Here is a 27,724-nt window from a genome sequence, read left to right as displayed (position 1 = left end):
CCAAGAAATTTAAACAGACAAAATAATTGGCACACAACCAAAGGAGGATATATGGACTGACTTGATGCTTGGTTAAAGCGGTGTTTTTTTTAGGAGGGCCTTAAAAGAGGAGGCCCTCTGTAGATAGTCACCTTGACATGATGGAAACACATGTCCAATGATTCCTTGAGTGACGCTGTCAGGTGCTCCTTCTGGTGGGTCCTGAAATGACAACAAGACCACCAACCCATCAAGATCATGAGGGCAATCACAGCAAAAAAAAGCCACATACAAGCTTCCACCAGGGTTCTTTTGCCAAATCCTGTGGCAATGGAGAATTGGCAGTGGGAGTAGGGCTATGAACCTGGTAGCCCCTTGTCAAGAATTTGCACACACGTAATAAAGGTTATTGAATACCTGTGTTCAATAGAGGTGTCTTTGGGCAGTTTCAGGATATCCTCTGCTCACCCTAAATGGGAGGGGCTAGAAAAGGCACCCTAAAAATAGGCTATCCCACTTTCCCCAACTGGGGAACCACGCCCTGCAGGATCATCACTTGATGGTGAAATAAAGAAAACTTTAAAATTTTGCAACTTGGAATGTTGGAATACTCGTGCATAATCTCAAGAGCGACCGTAAGAAAGAAGTACTGCAATCGTATCACATGAGCGATCAAGACTCCCAAGTTGACACCTCTGCCCTCAGTGAAACCTGTCTTGCTGCGAAGGAGCAAAACTAATAAGAAGGGAGAAATGTCTTTGATCAACAGCAACCCTTGTCTCCATGGAGTTGGTTTTTTGTCACCCAGGATAGCATCTTGGATGCACTGCCAAAATTCCCCAATTGTGACACTTCACCTAAACTCCAGCCTATTCAATATGTCACCCCCAACAGCGCTTATGCACCAACCCTGGACTCCGATGAAGATGTTAATTAAAAGTTCTATTCTGGTCTTAATGAAGTCCTCACTGCCATCCTCATCATCGATCAGAGAGCTGCACCAAGCAATCAATGGATGAAAAACAACAATATCCTGTGGCCATGATGATATTCCAGCTGAGGTCTTCAAAGTTGGTGGGCTTTTGCCCTCATGCACTCACCTTATGGATTTGGAGGAAGAAGAATTTCCCAGACCAACTTCAGGAGTGGGACATTTGTAGCTATCTTCAAGAAGAGTGATAAATCACGCTGTGGAAACTATCAAGATATTTCCCTCATCTATAGCAGGAAAATCTTGACATGTATTCTCACGAATCGCCTACTTCCTGTGGCTGAGGAAATCCTCCCAGCGAGGCAATGCGGCTTTAGACCTTCCAGAGGAACTTCTGACATGGGGCAGAATTCTCCCAAAAAAATTCTAAGTGTCGAATTCCCCTGAAAACTGGAGTAATTCATGCTGTTTTTTTCAGTGGGAGTTCAGAGAAGAATCTCCCACACTCTGTGCATTGCAGAGGCCACCAATGTAAAAGTAATTAAATTTCAGGGGACGGGGCATATTCCCACTGGAGAGGCTGAAATCAGCGCACTGAGCGGGCCACTGTGCATGCGCTGATCTATCAGTGCTCAGATCAGCACATGTGCAGTGGCCTCCCAATTGCTAGCCAGCTCAGTCACTGGCCAGCCCCGCGACCCCCACAATGCCGGCTCTCCAGCACCCCCTCCCCCCAGGGCCAATTGCTGGCCCTCTGACCATTCCCGGAACCTGTTCCTATGCAGAGTGGCATTGGGACCCACCCCCCGAACCCCACTGATTGCCCCCTAGGCCCCGTCCCCATCAGACCCTGCCCCCATATGCACCGCACCGTTGGCACTGTCCCATGCCTGGTAGGCAGTGCCAAGGTCCCCCTGCTGCTTGACTCTCTGGGGACCGTGTTTGCCCTCCCCACCCCCCTTCACTCCAGCGGGGTTGAGCCGCTAGTTCCCCGATAGTGGGGAGCTACTGTGATCCCCGCTGGAGTAAACCACTCTGGCGGAGTGGGGGGTGGGATAGATGCTAGCAGGCCTGGAGATTTCAGTCCTGAGTCTGCTAATCACATTCAAATGAGATTAGAATGACCATGTAAATTGTCTTTGCCGCCGGAAATCTGGCGGGTGGGGGGGGAGGTGGTGAAGCATGTGCGAACCCCGCGAATCGGTCGATGCGGCAATCTCCAAGCCCACTAAGAAATTAGCGCAACGGGATGGGAGAATCACGGCCATGGTCTTTGTTGTTAGACAAAATCAAGAGAAATGTGGAGAATCAACACTAAGGACTCTTTGATGCATTCATAGTCCTGACCAAAGAATTTGAGTCAGTAAATTGCATTGATCCACTGGAGCAAGCTGAGAGGGGTGTTTGAAAGCAGCAGTGCTGGTAAGAGATTAATTGGATTAATTGAATTGTGTATTTATTTAATTAGTCAGCTAGTGTGTGTATTTATTTGGCCTTTACTTTAACAGCAGTTTTTCAAGTTTAAAGTGAAAACTAGAAGTGGGCAGCAAAGGAGTCTGGGAAGGGTTTTTATTTTAACTTTAAAAGTCAGTTACCTGGGAGGTTCCCCCTCATTGATCCACTGGAGCAAGCTGAGAGGGGTGTTTGAAAGCAGCAGTGCTGGTAAGAGATTAATTGGATTAATTGAATTGTTTATTTATTTAATTAGTCAGCTAGTGTGTGTATTTTTTTGGCCTTTACTTTAACAGCAGTTTTTCAAGTTTAAAGTGAAAACTAGAAGTGGGCAGCAAAGGAGTCTGGGAAGGGTTTTTATTTTAACTTTAAAAGTCAGTTACCTGGGAGGTTCCCCCTCATTGATTCACTGGAGCAAGCTGAGAGGGGTGTTTGAAAGCAGCAGTGCTGGTAAGAGATTAATTGGATTAATTGAATTGTTTATTTATTTAATTAGTCAGCTAGTGTGTGTATTTTTTTGGCCTTTACTTTAACAGCAGTTTTTCAAGTTTAAAGTGAAAACTAGAAGTGGGCAGCAAAGGAGTCTGGGAAGGGTTTTTTAAGCGCGTGAAGTATAAAAGGTAGGCTGCAGTATACAGCGGGCAGCGTCGGGAGTGGGCAGTGGAGTGTGTGGGAAGCAGAGTGTGAGCTATAAGACTTTGGCTCACAGGGCTTAGGCAGAAAGGGCGAGCAGGGGTGAGTTGAATTCATTTTTGCACTTTCTACCTGGTACTGGCAAGGTATCTCGAGGGGATGGGTGTGCAGGCAGTGCAATGTTCCTCTTGCACTATGTTCGAGGTGAGGGACGACGACAGTGTCCCTACTGATTACACCTGTGGGAAGTGCACCCATCTGCAGCTCCTCCAAAACCGTGTTAGGGAACTGGAGCTGGAGTTGGAGGAACTTAGGATCATCAGGGACGCAGAGATGGCCATAGACACAAGCTTTAGGAATACAGTTACTCCGAGGATTGAAAACAGATGGGTGACGGTGAGAGGGGCTGGGACGAAGCAGTCCGTGCAGGGATCCCCGGTGGTCGTTCCCCTTAGCAACAAGTATTCCGCTTTGGATACGGTTGAGGGGGATGACATACCAGTGGGGAGCCGCAGTGAGAGGATCTCCAGCACTGTGTCCGTCTCTGTGGCTCGGGAGGGAAAGGGGGAGAGCGGGAGGGCGATAGTTATTGGGGACTCGTTAGTTAGAGGGATAGATAGGAGGTTCTGTGGCAGCAAAAGAGACTCACGGATGGTATGTTGCCTACCGGATGCCAAGGTCCGTGATGTCTCAGACCGTGTTTTCCAGATTCTGAAGGGGGAGGGGAAACAGTCACAAGTCGTGGTGCACATTGGTACCAATGACATAGGTAAGAGAAGGGACGGGGATTTAAAGCAGGAATTTCTGGAGCTGGGCTGGAAGCTGAGAGCCAAGACGAAACATGTGGTCATCTCTGGTACGTTGCCGGTACCACGTGATAGCGAGTTGAGGAACAGGGAGAGAGTGCAGTTAAATATGTGGTTGCAGGGATGGTGTAGGAGGGAGGGTTTCAGATACGTGGATAATTGGAACACGTTCTGGGGAAGGTGGGACCTGTACAAACAGGACGGGGTGCACCTGAACCAGAGGGGCACCAATATCCTCGGAGGGAAATTTGTTACGGCTCTTCAGGGGGGTTTAAACTAATTTGTCAGGGGAGTGGGAAAGGGAGTTGTAGTCCAGAAGTCAGTGAGGGTGGTGAGGTATTGGGGAAGGTATCAGGGTCAAGGGTGGGTACTGGTAGACAGGAAGGTGGGTTGAAGTGTGTCTACTTCAATGCAAGGAGCATCCGGAACAAGGTAGATGAACTTGGGGCGTGGATTGGTACTTGGGACTACGATGTTGTGGCCATTACGGAGACGTGGGTAGAACAAGGACAGGAATGGTTGTTGGACGTTCCGGGGTATAGATGTTTCACTAAGTGTAGGGAAGCTGGTAAAAGAGGTGGAGGAGTGGCATTGTTAATCAAGGATAGTTTAACGGCTGCGGAAAGGCACTTCGTGGGGGATCTGCACACTGAGGTAATATGGGCTGAAGTTAGAAATAGGAAAGGAGCGGTCATGTTGTTAGGAGTTTACTATAGGCCCCCAAATAGTAATAGAGATGTGGAGGAAGAAATTGCTAAGCAGATTATGGATATGTGTGGGGGTCACAGGGTAGTTGTCATGGGGGACTTTAACTTTCCAAATATTGATTGGAACCTTTGTAGGTCAAATAGTTTGGATGGGGCAGTTTTTGTGCAGTGTGTGCGGGAGGGTTTCCTGACACAATATGTGGATGGGCCGACTAGAGGTGAGGCCACATTGGATTTGGTACTGGGAAATGAACCGGGCCAAGTGTTAGATTTGGTTGTGGGAGAGCAATTTGGAGATAGTGACCACAATTCGGTGTCTTTTGTTATTGCAATGGAGAGGGATAGGGCCGTACGGCAGGGCAAGGTTTACAATTGGGGGAGGGGTAATTATGATGCGATTAGGCAAGAATTAGGGGGCATAAGTTGGGAACAGAAACTGTCAGAGAAAGGAACTAATGAAAAGTGGAATTTTTTCAAGGAACAAATACTGGATGTCCTTGATAGGTATGTTCCTGTCAGGCAGGGAGGAAATGGCCAAGTGAGGGAACCATGGTTCACAAAAGAGGTGGAATGTCTTGTGAAAAGGAAGAGGGAAGCTTATGTCGGGATGAGGAAACAAGGTTCAGATGGCTTGATTGAGGGTTACAAGTTAGCAAGGAATGAGCTGAAAAAGGGGCTTAGGAGAGCTAGGAGGGGACATGAGAAGTCCTTGGCGGGTCGGATCAAGGAAAACCCCAAGGCTTTTTACTCTTATGTGAGGAATAAAAGAATGACCAGGGTGAGGTTAGGGCCGGTCAAGGACAGTAGTGGGAACTTGTGTATGGAGTCAGTAGAGATAGGCGAGGTGATGAATGAATACTTTTCTTCAGTGTTCACCAAGGAGAGGGGCCATGTTTTTGAGGAAGAGAAGGTGTTACAGGCTAATAGGCTGGAGGAAATAGATGTTCGGAGGGAGGATGTCTTGGCAGTTTTGAATAAACTGAAGGTCGATAAGTCCCCTGGGCCTGATGAAATGTATCCTAGGATTCTTTGGGAGGCAAGGGATGAGATTGCAGAGCCTTTGGCGTTGATCTTTGGGTCCTCGCTGTCCACGGGGATGGTGCCAGAGGACTGGAGAATGGCGAATGTTGTTCCTCTGTTTAAGAAAGGGAATAGAAATGACCCTGGTAATTATAGACCGGTTAGTCTTATTTCGGTGGTTGGTAAATTGATGGAAAGGGTCCTTAGGGATGGGATTTACGACCATTTAGAAAGATGCGGATTAATCCGAGATAGTCAGCACGGATTCGTGAAGGGCAAGTCGTGCCTCACAAATTTGATAGAATTTTTTGAGGAGGTAACTAAGTGTGTTGATGAAGGTAGGGCAGTTGATGTCATATACATGGATTTTAGTAAGGCGTTTGATAAGGTCCCCCATGGTCGGCTTATGATGAAAGTGAGGTGTGGGATAGAGGGAAAGTTGGCCGATTGGATAGGTAACTGGCTGTCTGACCGAAGACAGAGGGTGGTGGTCGATGGAAAATTTTCGGATTGGAGGCAGGTTGCTAGCGGTGTGCCGCAGGGATCAGTGCTTGGTCCTCTGCTCTTTGTGATTTTTATTAATGACTTAGAGGAGGGGGCTGAAGGGTGGATCAGTAAATTTGCTGATGACACCAAGATTGGTGGAGTAGTGGATGAGGTGGAGGGCTGTTGTAGGCTGCAAAGAGACATAGATAGGATGCAAAGCTGGGCTGAAAAATGGCAAATGGAGTTTAACCCTGATAAATGTGAGGTGATTCATTTTGGTAGGACTAATTTAAATGTGGATTACAGGGTCAAAGGTAGGGTTCTGAAGACTGTGGAGGAACAGAGAGATCTTGGGGTCCATATCCACAGATCTCTAAAGGTTGCCAGTCAAGTGGATAGAGCTGTGAAGAAGGCCTATAGTGTGTTAGCTTTTATTAACAGGGGGTTGGAGTTTAAGAGCCGTGGGGTTATGCTGCAACTGTACAGGACCTTGGTGAGACCACATTTGGAATATTGTGTGCAGTTCTGGTCACCTCACTATAGGAAGGATGTGGAAGCGCTGGAAGGAGTGCAGAGGAGATTTACCAGGATGCTGCCTGGTTTGGAGGGTAGGTCATATGAGGAAAGGTTGAGGGAGCTAGGGCTGTTCTCTCTGGAGCGGAGGAGGCTGAGGGGAGACTTAATAGAGGTGTATAAAATGATGAAGGGGATAGATAGAGTGAACGTTCAAAGACTATTTCCTCGGGTGGATGGAGCTATTACAAGGGGGCATAACTATAGGGTTCGTGGTGGGAGATACAGGACGGATATCAGAGGTAGGTTCTTTACGCAGAGAGTGGTTGGGGTGTGGAATGGACTGCCTGCAGTGATAGTGGAGTCAGACACTTTAGAAACATTTAAGCGGTTATTGGATAGGCACATGGAGCACACCAGGATGATAGGGAGTGGGATAGCTTGATCTTGGTTTCAGATAAAGCTCGGCACAACATCGTGGGCCGAAGGGCCTGTTCTGTGCTGTACTGTTCTATGTTCTAAATTGCGAGGCTCTGTCAATTATGTTTCAAAGATTTGAATGTTTTAGTAAGCATATTAGATGTTTACCTTTTGGGTTTTACTGCATGCAGCATACTTGCTGTAAGTGCTGCAGACTGTAAATTCATGATATCTCTGTTTTATGGAATTTTCAGATTATCATAGCTACACAGTGAAGAGTACAGTCATTTGAGACACACCCTCATTTCTCAGAACTCTGGTTATCCCAGTCAATAAGTATGCGAATAGCACAAATTGAAGCAAGACCCTGATAATGAAGGGTGTCACCATAGTGGCATTTGAGAATTCTTGATGAAAGCTGCTTCTACTTAGTTCTAGATATTGGGTGCATAGTCCCCACCACTTAAAAGAAACTTCATCACATTCCTGCAACTGTTTCATCATTTATGACTGCAACTGTTTGGAGCAGGAGATCTGAAACAGAGGCCTTCAAAATCTGCACAGGGATCAAGCAAGACTGCCTGATAGCCCCCATTTACAATCTACATTTACAATTTACCTGACAGTGGCTATTTGCCTCATCAAAGATCAACTACTCACTGGTGTGAATATTAAATACCATCTGGATGGAAAACTTTTGAACCTTGGTCCCCTCCTTGCCAAAACTAAACTGATCACTATAGACTTACATGATCCACAGTTTGCAGATGACTGCACTGTGGCCCGCTCTGAACCAGATTTGCAAGCCACTTTCAACCTCTTGAATTCTACATACAGGAAACTCAGCTTGTCCTTGAATGTTACCAAAACAAAACTCACATGTATCACAATTCACACCTGATCAGCCAAATATTCCACCCTCCATATGTGCTGTAGACTCTGGAACGAGTTGAGCCATTTCCACACCTGGGCAGCCACCTGTCTTAAAAAATCATCATTGATGAGGAGATCCATTCACTGGATTAGCTACGCCAGCTCAGTTTTCTAGAAACTATGGCAGTGAGTGATGGACAAAGACTTCAATTCAATAGAAATTTATGTGTACAGGCCAGTTGTAATGCAGTGAGACCTGGACTTTGTATCAGTGACACAAAAATCCCATCAGCAGAACATACGCTGCATCCTCCAGATCCAATGGGAGGACAATCGAACAAGCACTCGTGTCCTTCTTGAAGCTGGCTGTACAACATTCAGGCAAAACTCCTGCAAAATCAACTGAAACAGACTGGACACATGGCTGAAAAGCAATCCCCCTGCCAGGTCCTGTTTTATTAACTCTCCAAGTGGCGAGCATACCAGGTGAGGACAAGGAAAATGCTTCAAAGAAATTCTGAAGCTCTCCTTGAAGCACAGCAGCATTGACATTAATGACTGGGAGAAGCTTGCCTACCAGTCATTCAAAATGATGACAACTAGTCCATTAAGCTGCATCAAGCATTGATTCACAACATCTAGAACAAGGGGTCACAGTCTTGGTATATGGAGTAAGCCATTTAGAACTGAGATAAGAAAGATGTTCTTCACTGACGGTGGTAACCTGTGGATTTCTCTACCACAGAAGACTCTGGAGGCCAAGTCACTGAATATATTTCAGAAGGAAATAGATTTCTAGACTCCAAAGGTGTCAAGGTGTATGGTGTTGAGATAGAGGTTCAGCCATGGTCATATTGAATGGTGGAGCAGGCTTGAAGAGCTGAATGGCCCCTTTACCTCTATTTTCTATGTCTCTCTCTTCAGGCCCCAATTAAAAAAGCAGGCAGGCTGTTCAGTCAACAGCAATATGAAATATCGCAGAAGCAAGGCTCGGGAATCTAAATATAGAGTTTATCATAGAGAATTGATTTGATTTCAATTTTCCATTGGCAGATATGTCATCTCGGATTAACTTAATCCCAAAGAGACCCTTACAAAAAAAGAGGTCATAATTTAAATGGTTTGAACAGTAATTACTATACCAAAATAGATAAGCGTATAAAGATTTGCATATTTTAGCCTGAGCATAGGCAGTTTTGAAACTAATTTGGATGTTTATTTTATTTTTTTTATTTATAATGTGAATGCAGAGATTTTAAAAATTTTGTTTTTGACTTTCTCACATTACCTAAATGCCCAGCAAACTACATTCACACTCTGCATTGCAAGTATCTCTGTGATTGCAAAGCAGTTGGGGAAGAATGATAAGTGTTGGTCTTGTTGGCGTGGCCCACATCACATGAAGGAATTTAAAAGAAGATTAAATAGTTTCCTAAAACCAATGACAAGTTAAAATCAGTTATTAGGTTTGGAGAAAAAATATGTATTCAGAGGGAACTCAATAGCTACAATACTCATTCTTAATTTCCAATGCTGGAACAACTTTATATCTTAGTGCTAAACGATGTTGTGCTTTACCACTTTGCCTCTTGAGAGATTTAATCTAGAACATTTCCAGCCTTTCTGAATTCAGGAGTAATGGCCTTGTTCCTGCATTTGATACATTTTAATTTTACTCAGTAAAACATAGCCTGCAATCTTAAATGTATCCTGACAAGTCACCTGTAGATGCTGATATTCTTGATACACTTGATAATATACTTGACTGACTTGATAATCTGTATTGTGGCTCATTATTGTTTCCAGAATTATGCCAAGGGTGGGAAGAAAGTGATACATACTGATGAATGGAGGGCTGGTCCTGTTGAGGAACGTCTTGTATATGCCTTAATGAAGGTAAATGCTTGAATGAGTGTGGAATGTGGCTTGCTGGCCTTGTTTGGATGTGAAAAGCTTTGGTATTTCTGGTGCCAATAAAACACTATATAAACTCAAATTGTTTTCTTTGCTTTCTGTCTCCCGTACCTTTCTCCCTCCCTCGCTCGTGTTGTGCCTTTAATGCTTGTCTTTGCTGCGCGAGTTCAAATCTTGTCACTATTCTTCAGGGTGTTGAAAAATATGTGGTAGAAGACACAGCAGAAGCAAGGGCCAATCAGGAGAAGTATCCCAGGCCTCTGCATATAATTGAAGGACCCCTGATGAATGGAATGAAAGTTGTGGGGGAATTATTTGGAGCAGGAAAAATGTTTCTTCCACAGGTAAGATTGGAATATGCTACTTTACTATGCGAAGAATGAAGCTGTATTTGCAATGCCATATGGCTTTACTTCTATTTTAATATTCAATCTTGGGATGCAAAGGAGGGTGTTTTCTCTTCACCACAGTGTCTCTGGGTAAAGGAAGGAAACAATCAACCTGGGTTTTAAAATTTTCATTATTCATTGAGTCGTACGTGGAATTGTGAGTGCATAGAGGACCAGGTGAGACTTATAATAACTCTTACACGAAGGACAATGAATACAACAAAGTAAAAAAAGACGTCAGTGCCCGTAGGACCATACCCTGGGGTGGCACAGTGGTTAGCGCACGGCTGCCTCACAGCGCCAGGGACCCAGGTTCGACTCCCAGCTTGGGTCACTGTCTGCGTGGAGTCTGCACGTTCTCCCCGTGTCTGCGTGGGTTTCCTTCGGGTGCCCCAGTTTCCTCCCACAGTCTAAAAGACATGCTGGTTAGGTGGATTGGCCATGCTAAATTCTCCCTCGTTGTACTCAAACAGGCAACATGGGGATTTTCACAGTAACTTCATTGCAGTGTTAATGCAAGCCCACTTGTGACACTAATCAAATAAACTTTCAATTTTAGAAGGACCCTATCTTAGAGGGGAGGGTGAGAAAATTCACAGAAACAGAAGTATGATCTTGCATCTCGTACAGAGTTGAATTTTGAACAGTGAATTCTTAACTTTATTTGGGTGCAATGTTTCTTTACGATTGTAAACGTTTTCCTAACTAGTTTCTTGCGTTGTTTTGTCCTTTTTTAAAAGTAGTCAAGTCAGAATTCTTGAAAAGCAATTACAAATCTCAAAGCCCGGTTAAAGTTGATTGCAAAGACTGTGGTTTAATATGGGGCAGATTTCAACTAGAAACATATGAACATTTTGAAATATCCAACTTCAGGCATTTTACACACATTGTTCCAAGATTTGTAAATAGAATCTATCTTTTGTCATCAGGTTGTTAAATCTGCTCGGGTAATGAAGAAAGCTGTTGGTTACCTTATCCCCTTCATGGAGAAGGAACGAGAGGAAAGGTTGGCACAGTCAGGAAATTCAGAAGAAATAGTAAGTTATTGTATCTATAACTGGGATTGGGGACTTTTATGGCTCCCATTTAAATTTGAGTTCTGAAGAAGAGTCATACGGACTTGAAACATTGGGCCTGATTTTACCATTGCGGGCGCAAAAACGTGGTAAAGTCGGGTGTGAGGCCATTACCGTGATGCGCGCCCGCGTCCGCACAGATTGCCACTTTACCGAAACCCGGGAATGGCGGCGATTCGATTCGCGCCCAAAATGGGCGCAACAGCGATTTAAATGCATTTGCATGCATTTAAATTGAATGAATGAACTGCCCGCCTAACTTTTTATCAGCATTTCTCCCTTTACCACCTTGTTTTCCAATCTGGAACCGCGCCGTAATGGACCATAGAACCATAGAACCATAGAAAATTACAGCTCAGAAACAGGCCTTTTGGCCCTTCTTGTCTGTGCCGAACCATTTTATGCCTAGTCCCACTGACCTGCACTTGGACCATATCCCTCCACACCCCTCTCATCCATGAACCCGTCCAAGTTTTTCTTAAATGTTAAAAGTGACCCCGCATTTACCACTTTATCCGGCAGCTCATTCCACACTCCCACCACTCTCTCCGTGAAGAAGCCCCCCCTAATATTCCCTTTAAACTTTTCTCCTTTCACCCTTAACCCATGCCCTCTGGTTTTTTTCTCCCCCAGCCTCAGCGGAAAAAGCCTGCTTGCATTCACTCTATCTATACCTATCAAAATCTTATACACCTCTATCAAATCTCCCCTCAATCTTCTACGCTCCAGGGAATAAAGTCCCAACCTATTCAATCTCTCTCTGTAACTCAGCTTCTCAAGTCCCGGCAACATCCTTGTGAACCTTCTCTGCACTCTTTCAATCTTATTTACATCCTTCCTGTAACTAGGTGACCAAAACTGTACACAATAAATAAAATCTGAATCGGGCGCTCCAGCTGCTGAAGAGCGTGTTCAGAGCTTCCAATGGCTCACTGAGTCAGATCAGTGGTGGGGGGGGGGAGGAGGGAGGCGGGTCAGATCATTCTCTCTGGTTGGGGGGGGGAGCGGGAGTGAGGCCAGATCGTTGTCTGGTCGGGGGAGGTGGGGGGGAAGGAGGAGGAGGTGGGTCAGATGTATCACTGGTGGTGGGTGGGGGGGGGGCTGATCGTTGTCTTGTGGGGAGGGAGGAGGAGGCGGGTCAGATGTTCCTCTGGGGGGGTGGGGTGAGTGAGGCCAGACCATTCTCTGGGAGGGAGGAAGGAATGAATGAGGCCAGATTGTTGTCTGGGGGGGGAGGGGGGGGGGGGGGGGGCGGGGGAGGAGGAGGGAGGTGAGTAAGATATAGCTCTGGGGGCGGGAGGGGAAGGCCCGATCGCTCACTGGTTGGGGGGGGGGGAGCAGATGGATCTCTGGTGGGGGGGGGGCAGATAGATCTCTAGTGGGGGGGGGCAGATGGATCTCTGGCAGGGGTGGGCAGGGGGGTCCGCTGCCACTCTGCGGGCGATTGGTGGGGGGGGGCAGGGGTGGCGATCGGTCTGGGTAGCTGGGGGGGATTGATAAAGGGGACAGTGTGTGGGTAGTTGGGGGAGTGGATATGGGGAACAGTGATGTCTGTGGGGGCCATTGCTGCCGCTTTTCACTCCCGGGCCGCTTATCCGCTTTCTGCGGCCCGGGAGCGATCTGACACGGGTGCACTTTTTCAAATTTTTTTCTAATTGTGCATGCGCAATTCAGAGCTCCGATCGTTTCGGCCGTGCTAAGCCCCGCCCACAGCGCGAATGGGACTGGCGATATTTTTTTCAGGCTGAGTGCGTATGGGGGCGCCTGAAAGCAGATTTCTAAGTCGGATCTGAATTACGCCCGAATTCAGCACTTAGAATGAAAATGGTAAAATCAGGTCCATTAACTCTGTTTCTATAGATGCTGCCAAACCTGCTCAGTTTATCTAACATTTTCTGATCTTATTTCATATTTTCAGCATCCACAGTTTTTTGCTTAAATTAGCATTTGGTTATACTGATTTTATTTCTTTATGCAACATGTTTTTTTAAAAAAGTAAAATGCTCCAGACACTGAAAATGTGAGATAAAAACAGAAGCTGCTGGAAGTATGACCCATCAACCTGAATAATTGGGCTGCAATCAGTTGTCAGCGGGGTGAGGGAGGTGGAATTGAAAGTGAGTGGTCTGCTTGCTCCCGCCTCGACCATCTCAGTTTAGTGAATCGAGCGTGGACAGTCAATTTAGCCGCAGGAATGTGGTAATTTAGCAGTGGGAGGAATGGGGAGGCCTTTGCACCCAATTGGGAGTCTAGGCTGGGACTATATGCGGAGGGGGGGGTTAAGCCATGAGCAGTAAGTGAGTCACAGCTACAGATTTAAACACTACCTGCTCTCTAAACCTGTCTTTATTTATTTTGGAAGGCTCAGGCAAGTCAATAAATTAAATCAGAAATCAAGCTGTGTTGTCACCAGCAGAATTTGCTGCTTTTTCTTCCGCTGATGTGCTGCCGCATCATACCTGCCGCAAAGCACTTCCAAATTTTCCCATTCGTTGCCTGAAAATTTGCGCACAAGCGGCTATTTAGCAAACTTAATAGCTTGTTCATTGATCATTTCAGATGGCAGGCTTCCGATTTCAGTTTGACTTCTGTCATTTCTGAGATTCATGTGATGATGTTGTATGTGAGTTGGGGGGGGGGGGGGGGCACAATTTGTGGCTCTGAATTCCAGCCCATTAACTCTGTTTCTTCATAGATGCTGCCTGACTGCCTAAGTATTTCCAGTATTTTATGTTTATACCTTTTTTTAGATGTTGTCTACCTTTAAAATGCCACCATTCTCTGGTCAAGACAGAAGGCTGGTAACATGTTCACAAACCCTGGTTGTGACGTGGTGGGGGTTGAGAGAAGACAGCAAATTGTTTTATTCTGTGGATTCAGAGAATCAGAATCAAGCAGCACAGGAGGAGGCCATTCGCTCCATCTGTTTGTGCTGTCTGTTTTGAAGAACAATCCAGTTGGCCCCACTCTCTGGCTCGTTCCTCATAACACTCCAGTTTTTTAAGTATTTATCCAGTTCTCTTTTGAAAGTTGCTGTTTAATGTATTTCCACCATCCCGTTAGGCAGTATATTCCAATTTCTAACCACTCATTTCTTTCCATTCAATCAGTACCCATGTAGCATTTGTAACTGAACTACAACATAATGAATTGTATGTGAAGTACTGCATGATGTTTTAGAATAGAAAAGCTGTTATGTAAAAGCAGTTTGATCTTTCTTTACTCTGTCAGCTCCAGATTTGGGGAGTTACACACATAAATCTATCTTGCTATGCTTCTTTTGTGTTTCGTTTAGATTTATTAGCCTGTAAAATTGGCCAGGCACAATGCATGTAACGTAGCTTTTTTTGTGAGACCTTAGGTTCAGTGGGCGCAGTTTGGATTGAGTCAATTGGTTTTTGCCTGTCTTTAACTTCAGACTGCAGGCTCGAGGGGTTGAATGACCTACTTTTGTTCCAATGTTCATACATTTCAGTTCTAAATTAGAGGCTAATTATTGTACCTGAGGGAAGATTGGACCAGTGAAAGAATCGGGAAATAAAACCTGCAATGAGAGCAACATTAGAGGAATCTGAAAGGAAGGGCAAAAATAGAACAAAAACTCTCTTGCGTATAAAATAAGCACAAGTCAATCTAATAAAGAATTCAGAGAGACCTTTTTGCCCGAAGAGTGGTTAGAATATGGAACTTGCTCTGATGTGGAATGGTTGAGCAGCTAAAACTAATGCACTTTAAAGGAAGCTAAATAACACATGAAGAAGAAAGGGCTGGAAGGTTATGCAGATAAGATGAGATGAAGGTTGAGCAAGGCTTCAGTGGAACATTAACACTGGACAGTCCTGTTGGGCTGAATGTCCTGTTCTATGCTGTAAGTTCAATGTAATAACAGAATTCTGAAAATCAAATCAAGCAATCTTGAGAATACTGTCCTCTGATTGAGTGCAGACAGTTAGTAGATTGTATTATTTTTCAGAGCCCATACCAAGGTACTGTGGTGCTAGCCACTGTCAAAGGAGATGTTCATGACATTGGCAAGAATATTGTTGGCGTGGTATTGAGTTGCAATAACTTCAGGTAAACCTACTACATCGCATCTTATTACCTTCCACTTCTTAGTTCTGTTTTTGGCTCTTCCAAAGTCATTTTTTTTCAAATGAGATTGTTTTGTGTTTTTTAAAATCATCTGACATTGCTATTTTGGCAAATACATGCTAAAGCTTACGAAGGATTCGTCAAGGACCCCCTCAGTCTAACCATAATTGTCACACAATCGCAACATTGACTTTTCAGCAGCTGATCAATTTATGACACCGAAAAGATTGTCTATATGGAAAGTTTACTTTCGAAAGAGTTCTACATCGACTGGAGCAGAATTTTATTCACATTTTACATCTGGTTGAAACTTAGAAGAATTTGGTTGGAGAGCAGAAAGTAGTTGTCCAACAAAATGCACCTTGGTACATTCTAAATAGGGGTGGAGAGTTAATGGGTTAGTTACTGCCCTGTCAGATATTTTGCACTGGAAGTTATGTGGGCTGTTCAATATCCAGTCCTATTTGTTCAGTGTTATACTATCAGATCAATAATTTACACTAAAGCTACGAGTCAAATGTATTCACAAGATTTATAATTTCATAGAAACATAAAGAATAAAATATTGATAGTACAAATATTTAGAAAACAATAAGGATTGAATCAGTTCCAAAAGTTCTAAACAATCTTTAAAGTTATTCCAATAAACAAAATGACAAAGTTTGTGGAGTTATACCAAATGCTGAAATCTTCAGTTGTGATAGTTTAAAGCAGAATGAGGGTTTTTGTTTCTGTTGCAATGTGATCTAATGCAGTCCATTGCAATCTTGTAACTGAACACCAAGGCCTGAATTTTATACTCCCACCAGCGGGTTAAGACTCTTGAGTGGCCAATTATTGACCACTTAAGGACAGTTACCCACCCAGCCTCAAATTTTAGGCTGGTGAAAGGTGTTGCAGAGTACGAAGGAGGCCCAAAAATAATTGAGTTTAGGCCTCGGATTGGTGGGGGGGAGGGGCTTTTAACTTAGGCCATGAAATGGCAGGGAAAACCTTGCCATCCTAAAAATCCTTGCCTAAATCTTCTACATAAAGTTGTTCTAACTTTAACTTTGGACCTGGGATTGGGGATTAATGCTGGAAATTCAGTGAGCACTGTGTGGATTGTTTTGCCCACAAACAATGATGTGGCCTTTCAGTGGTGTCAGGCAGTTCAGTGTGTCTTGATAAGGTTAACCTGACTAATGAAAGTATACATCCAAAGCTGCACTTTAATTCTCCAACTCAACTAATTCCTTATAAATCCATTTCTAAAAATGCTTTTTTAATTCTCATTTCAGAGTGATTGATCTGGGAGTTATGACTCCATGTGATAAGATATTGCGAGCAGCTATTGAGAATAAAGCAGGTAAAAATGACAGCATCTTTGACCCTATGAAGTAAGCTCGGCAGCTAAACTTGTTTATTTACAGACATTTTTAAAAAATTCTCCATGCAGTGTTCTTTCCTGTTTTCTTTGGCTGTGTGAGCGCATCGTTGCAGTGGGTAAGAAGGTGTGAGTGAGCATGAAGATGATCCTGAACTTTTGCCAAGAACCTTCCACAACCTACTGGAAAATGTGCAAGAACCAATTAGGATTTTTTCATATAAAACTTAGATTATTTAGTCTGCATCCTTTTTATGTAAACTCCATCTCTGTGGCTCTCTCAAGATTGGAATTCTAGTGCATTTGGAAGCAGGTTATTTTCTCTCCAATCTTACCTGGCTGCATCCCTCAAGGTCACAATGGTGTGTAGCTAATTCGCCCCCAGCCCTTAACCTCTGGCAGTGTCCCCGCAGCCAGCTGCTAGGAAATGCACAAAAGTGGCTTCAGAAATACTTTCCTCTAATTTTCTCCCCATTTCTGATCTCTGTGCGATGCTTTCGCAAGCTCAAATTCACAGGTTTAGACCCTGCCAACAGGCATCAACCAAGTGTTGGTTTAGTTTTTAAAAAACAGAATCATGAACGTGTACAGCTGAATATTTTTATTTCAAATTTTACGGTAGATATTATTGGACTGTCTGGTCTCATCACACCATCTTTGGATGAAATGATATACGTTGCCAAGGAAATGGAACGATTAGGTATGAAAATGCCTCTACTGATTGGTGGAGCAACAACCTCAAAGTAAGTAACTGCTTAGAATAGAGTCTTACCATTTCCGCTTTAAAGTTCATAACAAGCAATCTTCAGTCCAATCTGAACAACATTGTAGAACTATGAAATATATTACTTTACTTTGCACGCATGAGAATTTATTAAAACCTCTGAGGGGGGGATAGGAAGAAAAGTTCAGATAGGGGGTGATATTCTCCTTATCAATGAAGATAATTGGTTAATGCTGAAACCATTCAATTTATGTACAAATTTTCTGAAGATATATTACTCTAACTTCCTCTGATACAGACTTGTATGTAGATTTTAACAGTTATTAAAGGTTACTTTTTAATCATTTGGGTTCATATTTTGTTTTGAAAAGTAATAAAAAGGCATATGGGGACCCTTACATTTATCAATCGAGGCATAGATTACAAAAGCAGGGAGGTCATGTTGGCGCTGTAAAGAGCTTTGTTGAGGCCACAGCTAGAGTACTGTGTGCAGTTCTGGTCACCACATTACAGGAAGGATGTGATTACACTGGAGGGGGTGCGGAGGAGATTTACCAGGATGCTGCCTGCGATGGAACATTTAAATTATGTAGAGAGGTTGGATAGAGTTGGGTTGTTTTCATTGGAGCAGAGAAGACTTAGGGGCGACCTGAGCAAGGTGTGCAAGATTATGAGGGGCATGGACAAGGTGGATAGGGAGCAGCTGTTCCCCTTAGTTGAAGAGTCTGTCACAAGGGGACACAAGTTCAAGGTGAGGGGCAAGAGATTTAGGGAAGATGTGAGAAAAAACCTTTTTACCCAGAGTATGGTGACGGTCTGGAATGCGCTGCGTGGGAGGGTGGTAGAGACAGGTTGCCTCACATCTTTTAAAAAGTACCTGGATGAGCACTTGGCACATCATAACATTCAAGGCTATAGTGCTGGATTATGGAGCAGCGAATGAGAAATCAGCAGTATTGTAATTTGAGAAATAAAGCTGCTTTAACTTGTGGATCTGGCAGAGAAAAAGTATCAATATTTTCTGTCTTTTTCACACACAATGTGTGAATTGACAGATTGATTATCAAATGTACATTCACGATCTTCCAAATCAGGGAGGACAATTACAGGTTGAACTTGGGACCTAGGTTCAATTCTGGCCTCAGGTCACTGTCTGTGTGGAGTTTGCACATTCTTCCCGTGTCTGTGTAGGTTTCCTCCAGGTGCTCCGGTTTCCTCCTACAGTTCAAAGATGTGCGGGTTAGGTTGATTGGCCATGCTAAATTGACCATAGTGTCAAGGGGATTAGCAGGGTAAATGTGTGGGGTTACGGGAATAGGGCCTGAGTGGGATGTGGTCGGTACAGACTCGATGGGCCAAATGGCCTCCTTCTGCACTGTAGGGATTCTATGATTCTATGTAATGTAGATAAATGGTCTATTGATCGGTCATGCTGTTTTGGCAGCCGTGTGCAGAAGTCCAAAAAGGGTCGGTCTTTCAAGTATTTTAAGTTTCTTTCCCTTCATCATTAAGTCATTGTCGGTGTTTTCTCCAACCACTTCCATCAACACCTATTGCTTTCTCTTTTTCTAGAATATCTCATAAGAAATAAAAGCTGGATTAGGTCATTTGTCCCATCAAACATCCTCCACCATTTAATAATATAATGACTGATCAGATTGTGACTCTGTCTTCACTTTCCTGCCTGCCACCCATTCCCCTTGATTCCCTCGTAGGTCAAAAATCTGTCTACCTCAGCCTTGAATATATTCAATGACCCAGCCTCCACAGTTTCCTCCAGAAGAGAATTACAAAGATTCCAGCAACCTCTGAGAGAATAAATTCCTCTTCATCTCTAGCTTAAATGGAAGGCCCCTTATTTTTAAATTGTGTCCCCTAGTTCTAGATTGCCTGATGAAGGGAAACATCCTCTAAGCATCTACCTCATCAGGGCCCCCCCGCAGAATCTAATGTTTCAATAAGATCACCTTACCTTCTAAACTTCAGTCAGTATAGGCTCAACCTGCTCAACCTTTCCTCATTAGATAACCCCTTCACCCTAGGAGTGAAACTCTACTTCTCCAAACATTAACTCTGTTTTTTTCACTGTTTTTTGCCTGACCTGCTGAATTTTCCAGCACTTTGTTTTTATTTCAGATCTCCAGCACTTGCAGTATTTTGCTTTCAGTTCATCAGATAATCAATCTCTCGCAATGCTCTTGTACAATACCACCCATTTCTTACACAGTGAATTCACTGATATGAATATCAACTTTGGCCTTCTTTTCTTGTCCCTTACCGTCAATTACTTACATTATTCATATCAGTTACTCCCCTGCACTGTCTTAACTAGCTGGTTTTGTGTCCACTATATTTCTTATTTCTTCCCACGTACTGTTAGCGGGATCATGTCTGGCATGCTCCAACCTTGACCTCATACTATTTGCACCTACTGCAGAATTAGTCTTCATATAACAAAGAACAAAGAAAATTTGTTCACAGCAACAGGCCCTTCAGCCCTCCAAGCCTGCACCGACCATGCTGCCCGACTGAACTAAAGCCCCCTACCCTTCCGGGGACCATATCCCTCCATTCCCATCCTATTCATGTATTTGTCAAGACACCCCTTAAAAGTCGCTGTCGTATGTGCTTTCACTACCTCCCCCGGCAGCGAGTTCCAGGCACCCACCACCCTCTGTGTAAGAAACTTGCCTTGTATATCTCCTTTAAACCTTGCCCCTCGCACCTTAAACCTATGCCCTCTAGTAATTGACTCTTCCACCCTGGGAAAAAGTTTCTGAGTATCCACTCTGTCCGTGCCCCTCATAATCTTGTAGACTTCTATCAGGTCGCCCCTCAACCTCTGTCGTTCCAGTGAGAACAAACCAAGTTTTTCCAACCTCTCCTCATAGCTAATGCCCTCCATGCCATATTTGAATATTTTTTTTGTGTAAAGAAAAGCTCACTTTGGTTGTTTGACCCATTATACCTTTAGCTTGCTACTACCACAGCTAATACCTGAAAACTTTGCATAGAGAAAGGGTCTGTCTAGTTTGTATGGCTCAGCTACTCCTAGTTTGACCAGTTAAGCCAGTGGGAGCTCAACCACCATATTCTTAAATTAACTTTGCTTGTTTCTATCTATTTGCATCTAAATTGCTTTTCCTGTTTTCAGAACACACACAGCTGTCAAGATTGCACCAAGGTACAGTGCACCTGCAATTCATGTTCTAGATGCTTCTAAAAGTGTTGTTGTGGTAAGTGTTCCTGTAAGATTGCTCTTGCATCTACTTAAGAGAAGGATTATTTATCACTTTGAAGTTGTTTGTTTTGACTTATTTTATGTACCTTCCCATCTTGCGGTAAGAAGGACTTCGCAGATATCCTTTATTTAACTGCCGCATTATCTGTGCAGCTGAAAATCAAAAATATGTATAAACAATGGTATATAAATCCAAAAGAGAAAATGCTGGAAAATCTCAGCAGGTCTGGCAACATCAGTAAGGAGAGAAAAGAGCTGATGTTTCGAGTCCAGACGACCCTTTGTCAAAGCTAAAATGCATAGAAAGTGGGGGATATTTATACTGCAGGGGGAGGGAATGAAAGATGAGCCATAGCCTTGGAAACCAGGGGAAAAGACTGCTAATGTCTGTCCATAGAGAGAATAAAGGGTGTGAATGGCCAAACGGCAGAGGAGCTAAAATGAAGATGTTGCGGGGGGGGGGGGGGGGGGGGGGGGGGGGGAATGGAAGGGACAGAAAGGTTTAGAAAAGGAGAAGCAAAGGGCGAGAAAAGGGAAGGGGGATAAAGTAGGGGGAAAGAGTGGGTGGGGGGAAGAAAAATGAAGAAAGACAATAAAGAAACAAAAGGTAGATAACAGTAAAAAATTAAATAAAATAGAATGAAAACAAAGGAGTCGAGGTGGGGTAGAGCTAATCATCTGAAGTTGTTGAATTCGATGTTGAGAGCGGAAGGCTATAAAGTGCCGAGCCGCAAGATGAGATGCTGTTCTTCCAGTTTGCGTTGATATAAATCCAGGTAATTTCTACTATCTGTAACTGATTATTAAAGGTTGATTTTTTTTAACTAGCCAAAATTACACTGACAGTATGGTGACTCAAGATGTGGGGCAAACTTTTTTGCCAACCTCCCATGTGGGTGATGTTTGAAAACAGAGTGTGAGGGGGAATATATGACGGTGGGAGGACCTGTTCATTATATTAAAATACATTTAAATAAAGATCTTGCCCTTTGTGGGCATGAACCTTATGACGTCACCAGTGAGGGGTGGGGGAAATCACAGAACATGATCTCTCCAGAGAGAATTATGTTTCCCGATCTCTCTGGATTTTCAGCCCGTGTTGCCATTCTCTTTGATGACGAATGTGGGCTGAAAATCGGCCCCATGGTCAATCGACCTGCTGCTCAGGAAACGCACAGTCCGGCCATTGCCATTTTAAATTGGCATTCCGAGCACCATTGGACTTCTTGATTATGCAGATGTTTTCTGGTCCCTATGACGTCTCAAGTTGCCTTCTGAAAGTTGGGAAAGGGCTTTCTGTTTGAGCCACTGGAGAAACTCCTGTGGTGATGGCTTTCTCAAACACTGTTACACAAACACTGCTCCTTTCAGCTTTTGTTTCTAAGCTCACTATTCCCAAGCATAACTCTTCCTTGCTTCTAAACTCACCATTACATAATTAAACCCCTTTTACTACCCAATCCTAAAGTTGTTACATCAGTGCTTGAAAAGTAGGCTCCATAATTATTTAGCAACTTTCCTGAGGTGCGCTAAAATACAAGACAGACGGTAGAATTTTGCATGTTTTGAAACCATCTTTTGCATTGACATGCAAAATATAATTTTATTGCTTCTGAACTTGTATCGCATGCAGTCATTTTATGCTGCATTGAACTTAATGTTTCAATAGCTTTTAGCTTGTAGTGTGTCTCATTATTGTCTTTTTTTAAATATTGGTAGTGCTCTCAACTTTTGGATGGTGACCTAAAAGATGACTACTTTGAGGAAGTAACTGAAGAATACGAAGAGATTCGACTGGATTAATTATGATTATTTAATGGTCAGTTTAATGTATGATTTGTGATTTGAGACATAATGGTTTCTCTTTTTCTCAGTGCGGGGAGTGTTTTCTGCGAATGCGAGTAGATCTGGATTGAATGGTACAAATGTGAGGGTGGATAAATACTTGGGAATTTGGCTTAGTGAGAAAATAAATATTAAGGGAAATCTTCTCTTGGCTGATTAAATGACTGTGGGTGAGTCAATTTTAGAGCAACTTACATATGATTTGAGGAAGGAGTGAGGTCGTGGGACCAGTTATTCTATTCTCATTCCATTCGCACATCTGTGTTTGCAAGAGCTTTGCCAATCCTGACTTCTTCGCAATTATTGCTGAGGTGGCAATCAGTTACAGGTGATTCTTCTGTTCTTTTGATCAGAAATGTTACTATTTGCAGGACAGAAAATATTTAACATTAGAGCAAGCCAGGAATAGAGGATTTCATATAGACTGGCTCTCCCATCCAAAGCCAGGTCAGTAGTAACAACATTTATCTATTTAATAACATTCTTCTTGTCACAGATGGATTTGAGACACTAAGGGCCCGATTTTACCAAAACTTCGCACCTGAAAACGGGTGCAAAATGGCGGTAAAGTTGGGCGTTGGGCCTATGCCACGATCCGCACCCGATTCCTAGCGGATTGCGCCTTTACCAATGGCCGATTCATTGAAGCTCGCGCCCAACTTTACCATCAATTCCCCCTTTACCAGCGTTCGGCCCAATTCGTGTCCGCGCCTTTACCGACCTGATAAATAAAAGTCTAACTTGTACTTTTATTCGGCAGGGGAATCGCTGAGGCCCACCCTTCGCGGACACCCCCCCAACCACTCCGGCAGACCCCCCCCCCCCCCCCCCCCCCCCCCTCCCCGGGATCAGACCCCTCTGGGAGGCAGGCCTCCCCAGCAGAGCACACCCCTAACCTACCTCGATCGTGGTCTCCCTCCACCATCCTTCCCGCTCACCTTCAGTCCTTCGACAGCCTGCAGCACGTTCCTGGACACTGACTTCGAACCACGGCTGAAGTGACCGGGCTTCACACAGGCCCGCTGGCATTTGCCGGAGGAGGGCGTGCCCCAGTTGGAACTCTGGTGGGGGCGGGGGGGTGAGGAGAGGGGGCGGGCCCACATCACCCTCTTGGGGGGGGTGGGGGGGGGGTGTGTGGCTTATCATCCCCTGGGGGGAGGAGAGGGGGTGTGACGGATCATTCACTTGGGGGAGGAGAGGGGGTGTGACGGATCATCCCCTGCGGGGTGGGGGGGAGGAGAGGGGGTCTGACGTATCATCCCCTGGGGGGAGGAGAGGGGGTGTGACGGATCATTCACCTGGGGGGGATGGGGAGGAGAGGGGGTGTGACGGATCATGCACTCGGAGGGGGGGGGGGAAGAGAGGGGGTGTGACGGATCATCCCCTGGGAAGGGGGGGGTGTGCGGGGAGGAGAAGGGGTGTGACGTATCATCCCCTGGGGGGGGTGTGACGGATCATTCACTCGGGGGAGGAGTGGGGGTGTGACGGATCATTCACTCGGGGGGGGGGGGGGGGGTGGGGAGGAGAGGGGGTGTGACGGATCATCCTCTGGGGGAGGAGAGGGGGTGTGACGGATCATTCACTCGGGGGAGGAGCGGGGGTGTGATGGATCATTCACTCGGGGGGGGTGGGGGGGGGGGAGAGAGGGGGTGTGACGGATCATCCCCTGGGGGGTGGAGGGGAGGAGAGGGGATGTGACGCATCATCCCCTGGGGGGAGGAGAGGGGGGTGTGATGGATCATCCCCTGGGAGGGGTTTGGGGAGGAGAAGGGGTGTGACGGATCATCCCCTGGGGTGGGGGGGGGGAGGGGGAAGAAGGGGGGTGGCGGATCATCCCCTGGGGTGGGGGGTGGGGGGGCGGGAGGAGAGGGGGTGTGTCGTATCCCCCCCCCCCCCCCCCGCCTCAGGGAATGAGACGTCACACCCCCTCTCCCCCCCCCCCCCCCCCCGCCGGGGATGATCTATCACCCCCCCCCCCAGGAAATGATAAGTCACACCCCCTCTTCCCCCCTCCAGGAATGAGACGTCACGCCTCCTCCCCTCCCATCCCCCCAGGGGATGATAAGTCACACCCCCCCCCTCCCACCCCACCCCCCGCAACCAGAGGATGAACGGCAGAGAGGCTCTCTCCGCTCTCTGCTTTTTGTTTTGCGCCCGGGCGTGTTCTGTCAGATTCTTTCTGAACTGCGCATGCACAGTTCGGCGCTCCGACAGATGCAAATGCGCTAGGCCCCGCCCACTAGACCCACGCCGAAAAAAGGCATATCGGGGCGCTGGAGCGCAGCTGCCAGGCGCGGGTTTGATTTACGGCCGCACCCGGCACTTAGTCCCGATTTGGTAAAATCGGCCCCTAAATGTAGAACTTATTTTCAAAGGTATTTTTAATGTGAGTTTTCATTTATATTTGTTTTCATCCCTTCACATTATTTCTAAGGAAAGGCACAAGATCCTTTTTCCAGAATTGTACCATGAGCAACCATGTAGGTATCTTCCAGGTTAAATTGGTCCTTTTGTTTTCTATTCAAATACATGAAGTTAGGCCGGAGGGTTGGAAGGGGAGTTGCTTAGTGGGGCCTAGGGTCAGGAGGGTCCTGGGAGGAGTCGGGTAATGGGGAATGGTCAGGTCAGTCCAGAAGGGATGGGAGTTAGGTTGGGTTAGGGAGTGTGGGGGGGGGGTGGGGAATGGCAGGAGTGTGGAATGGGGGGTGTCACACTATATAGTTACCCAGGAGTCAGACTAGAATCTTCCTGTCTACCATTTCCTGGGTAACTATTCAGGTTAGTCAAATCCGTCCAATATCTCCGACTCTAATTCAGAGTTGGAGTATTTTTAGGAAGGTCATGGGGAGCAGGAAATTGCCCGTTAGAATTGCAGATTTCCAGGACAATTCCCACAGAGTCAGTGCACTGGGACTTCCAAGGGTCGCTTAGTGCATTTTCTCGGATACATCCCGTCTCTGACAATCTGGAGACTGGAAGATTTAGGCTAATTTATAATGGAGGATGGCAGCCTGCAATAGGATCTAATGTATGGATTCCTAAGGTTAAAATATCAGACTAATAATGAGAACCAAAATTTCAGAGGGAAGACTTCTCTCAATAGGCTCAGTTAATTTATGATTTGTGGGAAATGAACTGAGTGCTATTGGTACAAGACGTTTCAAATATTTTGTTAACTAGAATAAACATTGGAATTTTTAGTGGTACAATCTTTTGGTTCTCTAATACAGAAACTGCATTCACATCAGCACAGTCTGTGAAAGGTATCACAGAAACCCAGAAATACCTCGCCAAGAGGCAGTGGAAATAGTGGAAGAGTCGTTCAGGGTCAAAGGCAATGTGTTGTAGCCAGTTCAGTCCACCATAGCTGGGGATGTGGGAACAGGAAACCTCATCCATCAGCAGAAAATGAAGAAAGTAACACACAAAAATTGCCCCTATTCATCATGCTCTCTAACTTGAAAGAGCTTGTCTGTTCAAATATTTTTTTTGGAATTTGTGTTGCATGGGCATTGCAAATAAAATTACGTTATTTTTTGAAAGTTATTTTGCTCTATCTCACTTTCTTACCCGACTGCCTTTAAATATGGTTTTCAATTTTGTGCATTGGGACTTTTACTCTCCTCACTTGTGTTTGCTTTTTAAAATGACCCCTTGGACTGAATTATACGATCCACCGGATTTCCCCCTCCGGCTAAAGCATCAGGGGGAGCCTATGGTGGGGGCAGGGGTGGGCGGGAAGGCAGTAGACAGACCATCTACTGGATTTAACTCGACACCTGCCAGTGTAGGAGCATTAACCTAGTCCCTCTTTCCCATTCCTGCACACAATTATTCACTTTGCGTTCTGGCACTCCTTTGTCAGTGCCCCGCTAATTGGCAAACAAGAGGTCTAAAAGGACACTGATTTTGGATTTTCCTGCCCTCTAAATAGTAAAAAGCTACATTTCTCCAACCTCTCCTTTATTATTCCCTCTTTCTGCCCTCTGGTCCCATGACTAAAGCCAAGATTTGAAGCTGTCTGAGTATTTACAAAGGATCTGACATCCTCTCTCTACCACAGTGCTGGCCAGTCAATTGTGTGTATAAAGCAAGGCTGCTGTGTAGTTTTAATATGGTTACAGAGACATAACAGATTTACGGTGGCTTAACATAAATAAACTGGATAAATGTATTTGACTTGGCAGCTACCATGACGTGAATGATCTTGATGGTTCTGACACAAAGGACAATTAATACACAGGGAAAAATAATTTTAAAAAGCTTAGCACAGCAGTTTCTGTTCAATGCAGTGATCAGAACTATCTCCTTCTTTTACAGTGAAGCCAACTTTGATTGGGACCCAATCCTTTCTAGATTATGACCTGAAGAGACTGCTGAGCTACATTGATTGGAAGCCTTTCTTTGATGTTTGGCAGCTGAAGGGAAAATATCCAAATCGTGGATATCCTAAAATCTTTAAAGACAAGACAGTTGGTTAGTGCCAATAAAACTACTTTTCCAAATTAATTAAGGCTTAATATTAAAATTCCATTCTATTTTTTCTTTACCTTTAGCTGCCATTCCTCTGTTATGGTTGTGATTTTAAGATGCCATCAACAGACTTGGCAATGCTGTCCTAATCTTTGTAAATAACATGAAAATTAATTTCCATCTGTTGTTCTATGCATCCATTGAACATCTGAAGTGTAGACCAGAAGTTGCTATGCACTGACTAGAGAAAGTGCAATAAACATTACTTGATCTCAATGTCCTACCCTTGGGATTACTAGTCATTGGACTAGTAATCCAGAGAACCAGAATATTGTTCTGGGCACCCTGGTGGAATTTGAACTCAATTAAAAAAATCTGGAATTAGAAGTCTAATGATGACCATGAAACCATTGTCAATGCTTGTAAAAACTCATCTGGTTCACTAATGCCCTTTAGGGAAGGTAATCTGCCATCCTTACCTGGTCTGGTCTACATGTGACTCCAGACCTACGGCAATATAGTTGACTCTGAAATGGCTTAGTAAACCACTTCGTTGTATCAAACCATTAAAAGTTTAAAACCGGATGGACCACCCAGCATTGTCCAAGGCACCGAATATGACAACGACAAACTCAGCCAAAATTGGCAGAGCTGTCCCTCAGACTAGTCAACAACAGTCTAACATAGTCATCCTCACTTAATCATACCTTACAGGCAATGTCCAAGGCATCACCATTCCTGAGGACGTCCTGTCCCACTGGATGCAGGACAGATGCAGGAACCA

At 44.8% G+C, this 27,724-nt stretch overlaps 1 protein-coding gene across 1 annotated transcript in view; it reads left to right on the top strand.

Annotated features, from left to right (window-relative positions):
* Nucleotides 1–27,724, top strand: part of mtr (5-methyltetrahydrofolate-homocysteine methyltransferase) — a 75,617-nt gene that overhangs the window by 35,667 nt on the left and 12,226 nt on the right. The window contains 11 exon segments of the mRNA XM_078229595.1: nucleotides 9,627–9,716; nucleotides 9,926–10,078; nucleotides 11,053–11,160; nucleotides 15,173–15,273; nucleotides 16,572–16,639; nucleotides 17,280–17,400; nucleotides 20,536–20,617; nucleotides 22,342–22,422; nucleotides 22,424–22,441; nucleotides 22,839–22,914; nucleotides 26,788–26,943. Of these exon segments, the coding sequence (XP_078085721.1) occupies nucleotides 9,627–9,716; nucleotides 9,926–10,078; nucleotides 11,053–11,160; nucleotides 15,173–15,273; nucleotides 16,572–16,639; nucleotides 17,280–17,400; nucleotides 20,536–20,617; nucleotides 22,342–22,422; nucleotides 22,424–22,441; nucleotides 22,839–22,914; nucleotides 26,788–26,943 (1,054 nt within the window).

Source organism: Mustelus asterias, chromosome 15 (assembly GCF_964213995.1).
Source record: "Mustelus asterias chromosome 15, sMusAst1.hap1.1, whole genome shotgun sequence".
Lineage (NCBI taxonomy): Eukaryota > Metazoa > Chordata > Chondrichthyes > Carcharhiniformes > Triakidae > Mustelus > Mustelus asterias.
Note: the sequence above shows the minus strand (reverse complement) of the source record. Positions and strands in the feature narration are given on the sequence as shown.